The sequence below is a fragment of the Oryzias latipes genome, chromosome 18 (genome assembly GCF_002234675.1).
Source record: "Oryzias latipes chromosome 18, ASM223467v1".
NCBI lineage: Eukaryota > Metazoa > Chordata > Actinopteri > Beloniformes > Adrianichthyidae > Oryzias > Oryzias latipes.
Genome location: NC_019876.2, coordinates 18,434,925 through 18,446,702, shown reverse-complemented (window position 1 = coordinate 18,446,702; position 11,778 = coordinate 18,434,925). Strand labels below are relative to the sequence as shown.

General features: G+C 40.9%; 2 protein-coding genes across 4 annotated transcripts; one reads left to right on the top strand and one right to left on the bottom strand.

The window, feature by feature from the left end:
- Positions 1 to 196: 196 nt before the first annotated feature.
- On the bottom strand, positions 197 to 6,899 carry nelfa (negative elongation factor complex member A). The gene is made up of 11 exons (XM_023965836.1): positions 6,439 to 6,899; positions 4,974 to 5,145; positions 3,790 to 3,951; positions 3,585 to 3,674; positions 3,351 to 3,478; positions 3,200 to 3,269; positions 3,034 to 3,122; positions 2,809 to 2,917; positions 2,407 to 2,729; positions 2,076 to 2,175; positions 197 to 865 (listed from the first exon to the last, which is right to left on the bottom strand). Exons 1-11 carry the CDS (start codon positions 6,646 to 6,648, stop codon positions 681 to 683), a joined length of 1,638 nt encoding a protein of 545 aa, XP_023821604.1. The 5' UTR covers positions 6,649 to 6,899; the 3' UTR covers positions 197 to 680.
- Positions 6,029 to 10,672, top strand: c18h4orf48 (chromosome 18 C4orf48 homolog). Of its 3 annotated transcripts, none has more exons than XM_004079844.4 (4): positions 6,029 to 6,186; positions 7,315 to 7,445; positions 7,792 to 7,880; positions 9,803 to 10,672. In XM_004079844.4, exons 2-4 carry the CDS (start codon positions 7,334 to 7,336, stop codon positions 9,872 to 9,874), a joined length of 273 nt encoding a protein of 90 aa, XP_004079892.1. In that variant the 5' UTR covers positions 6,029 to 6,186; positions 7,315 to 7,333; the 3' UTR covers positions 9,875 to 10,672. The 3 variants fall into 3 exon arrangements, with proteins under 3 accessions (XP_004079892.1, XP_023821605.1, XP_023821606.1); XM_023965837.1 differs by lacking the exon at positions 6,029 to 6,186 and adding an exon at positions 7,028 to 7,132 and having other exon boundaries at positions 9,803 to 10,670; XM_023965838.1 differs by lacking the exon at positions 6,029 to 6,186 and adding an exon at positions 7,032 to 7,147 and having other exon boundaries at positions 9,803 to 10,670.
- Positions 10,673 to 11,778: the final 1,106 nt, after the last annotated feature.

Here is an 11,778-nt window from a genome sequence, read left to right as displayed (position 1 = left end):
CCAACCGCCTGTGTTGAGGTTTGATGAAGAAAGAAATCACGGGGATTGAACTAGCTGCTTTTTTTTTTAGGAAACTGTAAAGAAACTCCCAAAGGAAGTACGAAAAACCTGAGTTAAATACAACTTTATACCCTACTTTAAAAAAAGAAAAAAAGTAATTTTATTAAATGATGGTTAAAAAAAAATAACTACTTCCCCCCCTGGAATATTCCATCACTTTATTTCGTCCCTTCTTTTGAATAATGAAAAATGATTCATGTTTACTGTAATGCGTCCACAGTTTTTGCAGTGACATCTAATGACAGTAGATCTTCTATTTTGGCAGAGAGGATAACAGAGATGGCTGCAAAAGTCTTTTTTTGTGCAGCCTTTCCTCTGGCCTGAAGCAGCACTGAGCGTGTCCGTACCTTGGCACACGTGTGAACGGTGCTGGCTGTTTACGAGGAACTCCACCACCTCTTCTGACTGGGGGAACATTCAGAAAACTTAAAAACAGAAATGTATAAGTGAATAAAAACTAAAAACTTCAGTGTCCTGCTTTTTGTCAAATGGAGGAACGTTCTCTCCTTGACAGACACCCTCCCATCTCTTGAACTGACCCAAACGTGTGTGAATGCTGTGTAAACAGGTTTTGTTGTCCAGGAAATGTGGGATTTGTTTTCTTGAACATATTTGAGGTCTCATGAGGTATTGGTGATGGGTTTGTATTTTTTGAGTCGTGTCCACTGTCCTGTAGAATAGTTCATTTCGAAGACGGTGTCCACCAGCATGGTGGTGCTGCCGGTGCCGTCGGCTTTGGGCAAAACCTCCGTGTGCTCGCTCAACTTGATCTGGATGATGTCTCCCTGCTCCGGGCACGGGTTCTCTGCAGGATGCACACAGGCGGGGGTTAAAATCCAAACTTTTTGCTTTTTACTTAGAAAGTTTTGTTCCAAAACACAAAAGGGCAAAAACAGTCGCAGTTAAAAAAAAAAAAAAAAAAAAGATGCAGACATCAGTCTGAAGTAGGAATTCCAACGACCCCACCCCCACTACTGAGGTTTTCATTCAAAATTTAACATCAAAGTTTCAAAAAAGTTTTTAGCTTAAACTTTTTTGGTTTTAAACAAACAAATCAAAACTTAGACCATGTAAGTGTGATGAACGTTGGACTAAATCCTTGGAATTTTGTATTTAGTTTAGTGGATCTTCAGCTGGTTTTTAAGACTTTTTTTCTTTTTTACATCTTTTTAACTTCGTTTTTTGGTTTATCATTTTTTATTTTGTCTACTTGTTAGATCTTCATTATAAACCATAAAAAATGTTTGATTTCAATTTTTATGATTTTTACAGTAAAGAAAATATTAAAATTACATTTTGCACAGTTTCAGAAAAAAAATGGACATCAAGCATTGCCACAAAAAATGTTTGAAAGATTAACGATCATAGCAAATGGAAAAAAAAAGGCTCCTAAAGAACCCAGATTTACCCGACCCCTAAATTAAGCTCTCAAAACAGAGAGTTTTGGAAAAATACTGTCTTTGTATTTTTATTTAGTCCCACTCGTTGACATCATCAATAGTCGCTGGGCAGCAATGTTAACACGGAAGTGCTTGTGCTCGGAAATCCATAAAAACATTAGTTTTCTAACTTTAAAAAGGTCATGGTAAATCAAAACGTCTCTTTACATTTTAATGTAAACTTCTGTGCTTCAAAGAACACCCTGAGAAGAAAAGCGTTTCCCCTCTGCAGCACAGCGCAACGCCCTCATGGCGGAGGACTCGGCATCCCTCCACCACGAGGGTTAGCCCTTAAAAAAAATGTTTCGGACAGCCCCACCCTGCTAAAGGCCCCGACAATTGGAGGGGTGGGGGGAAACTGTAGGGATAGAGGGAGAATTTGGATTCAGCCAAAAAGCCTGGAGCACTTTGCACCGCTTCAACGTTTCACACCAAGACTCTTCCGACTGTGGGTTCATGCACCACCCACGCGGAGCCCTGGTTCTTGAACGCATTAGCAGTATTCAGCACATCACATGCGTTTTGTGAACGTAGCATTAGATATAAAATAGAGCAGTTTTCTTTTTGGTCACTCGCCTCTGGATCCGGCCATGAAGCCGAGGATGAGCGCTTTCTCTGGTCTGGTGACCTTGTTTGCTGTCTTGAACATTTCCTGGGCCGCATACATCTGGTCCCTCTGTGGATCACAAACGGGACATCAACAGCACTGATACTGGAGTCCTGACGTAGTGTTGGATTGGTACATCAAGTATTTTAACCTTATACAACCTGGCGTGGACATCACATTGTGGGTTATATTACCACAGTAGTAATTTTTGCTTAATCGAAGCATATGATTATGACATAAAAAAAGGCATATCAAACAAGAACAAAGTCCTCGTTACTGTCAAACTGTTTGCCAGCCTACCGTAAGCGAAAGGTTCTTCTTGGGCTGGGATTGTGCTGGCGTGGGGGCTGCTGTCGGGGTTGGGGTCTGTGGCGTGCTGGGAGGCTGTGTGGGGGTCTCCGGCTGGCTGGCGATGGCAGGGGCTCCGTTGCTTGCTGGGGTGGAGGCCGGTGTGCTGGGGGATGCTGGGGTTGCAGGGTTCACGGTGGTGCCTGCGTTGTACATGGGTGTCCTCTGCTTGTACTGACTCTGCAAATTAGCGGTCGCACCCACAACCACAGCTGCTGACTCTTCAGGCTGGCGGGCAGCCTGCAGCGGGTCTCGATTGGACCCACCAGCATTTGCTGTGGGGAAGGTGCAAGTTACAAAGAATAACGGAATTAAACTTTATGTCAACATGTTTTTCTTGCTCTCTTGGCTAACCTGGCTGTGCCTCTGAGCTGGGAATGTAGGAGGAGGAGGGAACCATGCTGGGTGTCGCAGGCAGATAGCTGGTTGATGGTAGAGGGTTCTCGTTCAGGGACACCAGTTTCTTAAAAAAAAAAAAAAAAAAAAAAAAAAAAAAAAATATTGTCTTTATAGCATTTTGTTGTTGTTTTAATGATAAATAAAGCATACAGACAGAAAAACTAAACTGATGTGGCATACCTGTGCAGAAACAAGACCTGCAGCATAGTCTGGAGTGGTGTTCTCCACCACAGCCTCTTCTTTGGCTGGTTTCTCTGCAGCTTCTGTTTCTATGTTAGAGGAATTCAACACGTCAGCTTCACCAGAAAGACACATTTGTTTCATTTCAAGATATGCAACAAAATACCCAGAGTCTTCCTTCTCCTCTTCGCCTCTCGTCCAGCTCCAACCATATCCAGCTCAGAAATATCTAAAAGCTAAAAAGAAAAAGAAACTTTTCTAAGCAGCTAGAATGCAAATCACATCCGTGATGATACGCACGCTTTGACGTGACAAACCTTGACGCCCCTCTCTTTGCGTAGGGGTGTCCGTGCAGGAGCAATAGGGGTGCGGTTACTGGGTGGGCTAAACATACTCGGGGCAGTTGGGCTGCGAAATGGGGCTTTAGGGATCCCTTTGAGGGGGGCTGTGAAAAGCGAGGGAAGTCAGGAGGAGGGGGAAAAAAGAAGAATTTTTGAGTCCAAAGTTGTTCAAAGTGCACACTAAAGATCAACATGAGAGGTGGAGCTCACTCGTCGTGTCAATCTTTTTAACCAATCCCCTCCCTTTGGCGTGAAAAGGCACTCCGGCTGTCTTCTTCAGCTGCTGGGCTGTCTCTGTAGCTGAAACAGCAGTTACAGACGTTTGACATTTAGGTTTTGACAATGTCTGTCAAGCTAACACAAGCAAAAATGGAAAACGGACAATGGATTGAAGTTAGCTGATAAAATGGCCTACATTTCTGCAGCAGCTCTGCTCTGAGAGTTGCACTCTTGGGCTTCCTCTTGAGCTGGAAATGCTTAACGGGAGGCGTCAGGGGTCCCACCAGAGTGGTCAAGGCACTCTTGTTCAAGTACTGGCATTCTAGGGGAAGCATGGCCGACGCCTCGCACTCGCTCACTGCGAAGACAAACAAATGAGCCACAGGACACACCAGCAACATCTGTTTGAGTCTGGGAATTCCCTTAGACCTCAAACTCGCTGATGCATGAAGATGGTGAACTGGGTTTCAAACCTTCCACCTCATGTTTGGCAGCAAACTCAAAACTTAATGATAGGAAAAGATTTTTAAAAAAAAAAAAAAAAAAAAACATTGAATTTCTTTGAAATACTTTGCTCCAAACTAATTTGATCCTACTTTTTACCTTTCAGGACCCACTCTGATCATCTTTGATCCGTTTTAAAAGAGTTCATAGTGGCCTTGTATTTATGATTATGTTGTTCCTAGCCAGGATCCCCTTCTCCTGCTGCTGAGTGAAGCAGGGAGCTTGTGACCCGTCCAATGTATTGTTTACATCACAAATACAATCTTTTCCCACCAGCATTTTTTCGTTTTCTCCTGATTCAAAACAATTTCATTAAAGAAATACTCAGAAATGGAATTTTAAGTTGAATTTTCTTTATATTTCCTCCATCACTAGATAAATGCCACAAGAACAAGTTCAAAACAGCAAAAACACAATTTTCATCAGAGTGAGTCTTTACATTTCAACCATGGATATGTTTCTAATTTTTATAACAACATTTTAACCTAATAACACCTGACACAAATAAATAACTGACAAAGTTTATTTCTATGTAACTTGACACTAATAATAATGTAAAAATATTTTTTGTTTAAATAATATATAAAACACCAGAAATCCCATTAAATTTGGGCAATAACAAAACAAACTATAAGATTAAACTAACAAACTAACAAACTGTTCTGTTATAAATTTGATCAACATATCTCAGTATCATATGTATCAAATATAACAAATGTATGCTTTTAAACACAAAGAGAAATAAAATATAAAATATAATAAGAGCGCAGAGGAATCTTTCTTGGTAGTATTTGAATTTCAAATGTTTGCAAACATGTAAACAAGGTTAAAGACTCCAGCATCCCAATAAAAGTCAGGATGGCAGATTTTACCAACCTTTCTCCCTGAGCTCTCCTAAAATATCCTGCACATTTGGATTCTGCTCCTCTAAATCCAGATTGAGAGATCCCGTCTCTGGGAAGGATTTTAGAATATCTGCAACCATCAACACCCATGGCTCTGAATCCACCGTAGCCAGCTGGATGATCTCAGACAAGGCCTCCTTCATCTGGGCAAAACACAGAAGAATGACATTTGATTATCAAATTTCTCAAAAGATATAATTATAAAGATTTTTTCCCCCCCATCAGACAACACATCAAAAGACCACACCCTCCATATTCAATCAAGACGACTTAGTAGGGATAAAAATAATATTTTTCAAAAGATATTTGACATAAAGTCAGTCATGTTTTCCGGTGTTTACTTCAGTAATTTCAGTCCAAGTCCAATCATCTTTTGACTTAATTTAAAAGGATTCCAAGTGGTCTTTTGATTACGATTATACCGCTTTTAGTACATATTTAAAAAACTGTAATTGTCTGAAGAGTGCCAGGAGAAATTCACTTCTAAATTGTGGGCGGGTCTGCTGGTGCAGAGTAACCCCGCCCTCTTCTTGTTTAGCTTAGTTTATTGTTCTTGAACAATTAAAACTTTACAAGGTTGACGAGCAGATAAAATGAAATACATGTTGGAATTTTCAAAAAAAATGATAATTCTGCAAAGAATTTGAGTTTGTATCCCTTCCGCTAAGATAAAAATATACAATCGAGAACAAAATATTTTTCTGCACCGTACGTACTTTTTTAGGAAGGTACAAAAATGTATGTCTTCTAAAAATAAATAAAATAAAACAAAAAAACGACAACTAATTAGGTTTTTATTCTAGGTCGTAAGTAAAGCGATGACTTGGATACGAAAATTATTACATAAAAGCACCAATTGCCTTTACTGGATTCCCCATCACTGAAGCTAAGTCAGAGTTTGGCTCCGGTGAGACTGAGAGGTCCTGACGGGCGGCAGCAGCATGAGCAGCAGAGCAGCATAGCAGAGCAGGTGATATGTCGGACTCAGTGTTGGTTCCGCCCTCCGACCCAGCTAACGCTCCAGCAGCGTCCGTCCCACCACAATGTCTGAACGCCCGCCACCAGGCAAATGCTACCCACTGCCGCTGGGGAGCCGAAGTTAGTGTGGCGTTCAAAACTTTAGCTATGGAGCAGCTTCTCCCGACCCCAATTCAATTTTAGACCACTGCTGACTTGAAGCGAAGGTAAAAACTCACCGAAGATCAATGTACTGAACGAACCTGCGGTTTCTTTTTAGTAGTTACTGAGTTAGCCATAATTAGCTACTACATCCAAATTTCTTTATGTTATGTGTTTTTCTTTTGACATGTCTCTGAGATGCTCTCTGAGTACCTGCGAGATTTTTTTCTGCAACTAGTTGTGAACTAAACTACAACCCTACCTGTGTGAATAATAGCAGAGACTTTTCAAGCTAACCTCTAGCAGCAGCAACCCACCTCGTCAACGGTCCGCCGGGGAAGATGCAGCATCCCCAGGAGCAGTTTTAGCTTTACCGGCGGCGACAGACTGGAAAAGCATAGCCGTATATTGTCGATTACTGACACTGTGAGCAGGGAAGCAATACTCGGAGGTGTCCACAGCTCGTCTGTTGATCCTAGTTTGTTGTGAAGCCACAGGCCAGTGTCGCTGTCCTTCATCGACGCCATCTTGGAAAAAGAAGTGTTTTGAGTTCGGGCATTTTAGCAGGCTACCTAAGAAAACAGCTCGTAGGACCCCGCCCACAAGTGGGTGGTTACGTGTAACAGCTATGTTGATAACTAATGATCACCACATTAAATATTTTTCTATAAAATTGGCATCTCCGCCTTCTTTTCTGTCATTTCCAATGTACCCATACACTGTATAAAATGTTTACATTAAAAAAGTCTCATGTTTCCCTTTTTATTAACACAAAACAAGTCTATTTGCTTCTTTACTGGTTATACGTTTCTTGGTGTGGACAAATAAAAAAAAAAAAAAACTAAATATGTGTCGTTTATTCTGAAAAGCTTGAGGGAAATTCCGGTTTCATTACCAAAGCATAGCAAATTTTAGCCTGGCCAGACGCATGCGCACTTGGTGAATGTTCCTCAACCAGCGCTCGTTTGTCCTCACTGTGATTTCCAAACACCAGTAGCTGGTTGACTGCAGGTAAATAACACTGAGGTAATAATAATCTTTAGGTGACTTGTAAAAACGTGCCTGTTAAGATGGGGTGGGGGGGGGGGGGGGGGGAATTAACAACCTAACCATTACATATTTTGCTAATTAGTTTCCGGACGGCCTTGTAGATTTTTTATTTAAAAAAATGTTTCTTGCCTATCTTGATTCAGGGACCCGACGGCGTCATCAATGGCTTCCCGTGGCTATGCGCAAGCAGCCTTGGTTCTTCTGGCCGTGCAGCTCTTTTGCCTCGGTACCGCCGATGCAGATCAGGAGACGGGGACCGTTATCCCAGCCGAAAGTAGGTAACATTAGCCTATGGGGGTTCTTTCTTTTTATTACTTGAGATGGAATCGGTAATCTGTCAATGAAAACATTATGTTTGCTTATATATGGGTTTCATCCCCCAATGGGACCACACAGGCCTCTATTGTGTGTGTGTACATACATACATACATACATACATACATACATATATATACGTGTGTGTGTGTGGGTGTGTGTGTGTGGGGGTGTGTGTGTGTGTGTGTGTGTGTGTGTGTGTGTGTGTGTGTGTGTGCCTAAAGCCTAAAAAGATCAGTGTTTTTGGGGGGATGGGGGGTCCGACCTCCCTGCTGTGTGTTATTTCTTAGCTGTTGTGCTTTCAGGTCGCCCGTGTGTGGACTGTCATGCCTTTGAGTTCATGCAGAGAGCGCTTCAGGATCTAAAGAAGACAGCTTTCAACCTGGATGCCAGGGTCTGTGACTCCCCAGATTTCTAGAGCTTTGAGTACTAAATCCATAGTCTTAAGGCCCGTACACACCGGGACTAATATTCGCCAGGCGTTATTCGCCAGCATTTTTCGCCACGTTTTTTGTGTTCACACCCAGGCGATTTTCGCTGACGATGAGCCGAGCGAACATGCAATTTCATTCCCTGACATTAGATGGCGCTTAATGTAAACAGAAATACTCCTGTACACAAGGTGGCGCTGCGCAACTTTAGGCTTCTTAAAGTCGCTTTTCCCTCAGAAGAAGAGAGCAAGTATTTACGCGCTAGTCAGAATAATAAAAAGAAAACATGAATATTTCAAGCACCAGTAGCTCCAACTGGTGCTTCGTTCTGGGATATTTAAGAATGTCCGTCATTATTTCTTCGCGGCAGTGTAGACGCTACTTGACGTCTATCTTCTTCGCTGGTATGTGTGCTCAGCAAGGCAGTTTTGTGTTTGAGCGCCCCCAAGTTGTGTTTTACTGTAACTTCAGAAGCTCCAGACACGTGTGCAAAAGCGGCATTCTCATTGGTCGAATAGATTTCGACGCGACCCGTCGAAAAAAAAAAACGAACCCGAGGCGTTTTTTTTTTTTTGACGCTTTGGCGCGTGGCGTTTTTTCGCGTCGGTGTGCACACTCACATTGGTGCCCTTTGTTTAGTCACGAGGCGTTAAACGTTGGCGAAAATCGCCGGCGAAATTCGTCCCGGTGTGAACAGGCCTTTACTGATGAACAGTCAATAATCACATGATGTGTTTTTTTCTTTAGGTTTCTTTATGCACCTAAGATAAAATGATTTCAGAAATTTCGTAGGTATTTTGTTAGCCTCTTAGTGGCTAATTTGATAATCATGTTTTTATCAGAAATAAAGTGGCTCAGTTGGCTGGGTGTAGGACCGGTGCAAAAGAAACCTTGGTTTGTGCATTGAGCTTAAATCCAGTGAGGGTCCTTAGGCAAGGCCCTTCACACTACTTGTAGACACAAGGGGGCCCGAGTCTGGGTCTCCCTGTGCCGGTCCCCACCAAGATAGAATACAGGGGGGTGTCAGGAACGGCATCCTGCATAACCACCTGTGCGAAGCAGTAAAAGTTGGTTCGCTGTGGCGACAGGACGTAATGTGTGATGGGATGTGCCCAAAGGTGAACAATGTGAAGAAAAAAGTTTTACAATAATATGAAATTAATATTAAGGTTCAAAATAACTTGTTGACCTGTACTCTGGTTGATCTGCACACTTGATTATTTCACTATCTAACGGGATCAATAGTTTTAGCTGCCTTAAAGGGACTCACTTGGATTTTATCAGTTCAACCCACTCAGATATAAAATCATGTTTTTGGTGTTTTTAACATGTTCTTGTGGCATTTGTTTCATGATGGAGGACATATATGAAGAAAATGAAGCCTGAAATAGACTTTCTGAGTATTTCTGTATTCAATTCAGGAGCAGATGAGAAAATGCTGCTTAAGAGCTTATTAATAGAAAATACGCTGGGTGGGCCACAGGCTCCCTGCTCCACTTTATCCTGATTCGTCCACTTGTGGTCGACTAGATTCATGTACATATTTGATTTCCCCGTCTGGCATCTGGCTCCAAACTGTACGGCTGGATAGCTCCAATATTGCTCACCATTTTTGTTGCACCGCTAATGTTAGCTTGGGGGTGTGAGGGACTGTAAGCTAGTGGAAGAGTGGATAATGAACAGGTATGGGAAGAGGGGTGGGGTTGCTCAGTGCCAAAAGTCCCGCCCACAAGCCAGAGGCAAATTTCGCAGCTCTGCAGAAACTATGTTCTAGAAAGCAATACAGTTTGGCTAAAAATGGCATAAGCACAATTTAAAGACCACTGCTCTTATAAAAGATTAAAAAATAATCGGAGTGGGTCTTTGTTACTTTTGTGTGTTGCAGACAGAGACGTTGGTCCTGCGGGCTGAGAGGCGGGCCCTGTGCGACTGTATGCCCGTCAGCTCTCTGCGCTGAGCCGCACCCCATCTGAGGACGCCTCCACCAAAAAAAAAAAAAATCAAGCCCCGTTCCAAACTTCTACTCATGTATAGCAGTTCTCACACGAACCCGTCCACACAAGAGGCACTTTATTTCTATCAGTCTCACCTGATTCCCTCTGAGTACATCTGTAATTCATTTATTTATTCCTGGCCTTATGTAGGAGAATGTTTGTGACTTGCATTTCTGTGGAAATCATTTAGTTTTCGTTCTGGTACTTTGACTATATAATGTAGATACAATAGGACGTGTGCAAACAGATTGTGTTGTATAGAATTGTTGTTTACAAACATTGAATTGTAGCATCGCCAGACGAAAACAGCGGTTTGAATTTGTTGTGTATAGAGCTGTAATTGTCCTCATGCAGATGAGAAGAACTGCAGGAACAGTTGGTGAGATGATAAAGTAACTGTCTTAGTTATGGATGTGAAGATTGTTTTTCTTTGTTTTAGGCAGAGTGAGGATCACTTCTTGAATTATTAAGCACTGTAGCATGAAGTTTTTGCACTTTGAGTTCACTTGTTTCTATAGATTGTATGTAAAGATTCTTTATGTATTGTGGTACAAATCCCAGGGTAAAGTGTGCAGACATTCTGCTCATCAGATGTGTTTATGTGTGAAGTGAGATAACATGGACGGTACCGGTCAGCACAGTAGGAATGTCTCTTGTCTAACTGTTGCCTGTTCATGAAATAATTTGTTATTAATATGTCACTAAATCCCCATAAACAGTCTTCATCTTGCACCTATTAATAAAAGCAATGAAGGATGGTTTGCAGTTGTATTCTTTTTGATTAAAAAGTAGACTTCAAATCCATAATTCCTTTAGTTTTTCTTCACATGTTGCAAATATTTGTTTGTAATTTGTTTTTATTTTACAGTTATTGTTTGAGTCTATAAAACATCAAATACTGAATTAACCTGCAAGACACCCTAAGTTTTACTAAACCCCTCAGATCTACATGAAAATATTCACAAAAATAATAAATAAAATTTAAAAAATCAAATGTTCCACTTTCAGGGACTAATACTATAATTTTTCATCTTTTGAAAAGGTGCCGTTTTTATTAAAAAAAGAAAAAAAATTGTTAGCTGCAAAGTATATGACAAAAAAAATGGCAGTTATTTTATGAAGCTCCTGTCTCTTTAAGATGCACCTTGTAAAAGCATAAGCCTGCATGTATCTGTGGAAATGGCCACATGCAGGGGATCAATCCCTATTTCACTTGGCCAAAGCAGGCACTCCACAGGTATAATAAAACATGTTTGAGTTGTGTAGGTAGGAAAGGAATTTTTTTTAAGAAAGGTGAAGTGTTACCAGGCCCTTCTGAAGTGCTGTAGGAGTCACAAAACGCTGGAAGAGTGGAGATGCACCAAAATAAAGTGTTTTATTAGGTGTTTCATTTTATATCTACACAAATAGATGTGTTGCTGAGAGCAACATATTTTTTAATTTTTCGTAATTACAAAATAAACGATTCAAAATGTATTGATTAGCAAGAGTTTTCACAATATTCTACATTCTAACAATTTTAATTGACAAAAATAAAAAAAATTCAACATGACTTGAATATTTATGATAACCCATTTGTTAAAACGTCACCTAATTTTTGCAAAGCCAATGAGATTTTCAGGGGTAAGTATAGTAAGTGTAATCATTTTAACTAATAAATGTGTGTAAAAGTAATTTTTCCAATTTGTACTGTAAATTTCCTGTCATAGCACTGAATGAAACACTGCAGCGTCCACTCTTTTAGTGCTAGCCAGCTTATCTCCACATGAAATGTCTAAAGCTTGAAATGAAACTCAATAAAAAATAACAGCAAAGCAACAAGCTTTTCAAAAGGGAAGTTTCTGACAAACACGACCCTAAGAACTGC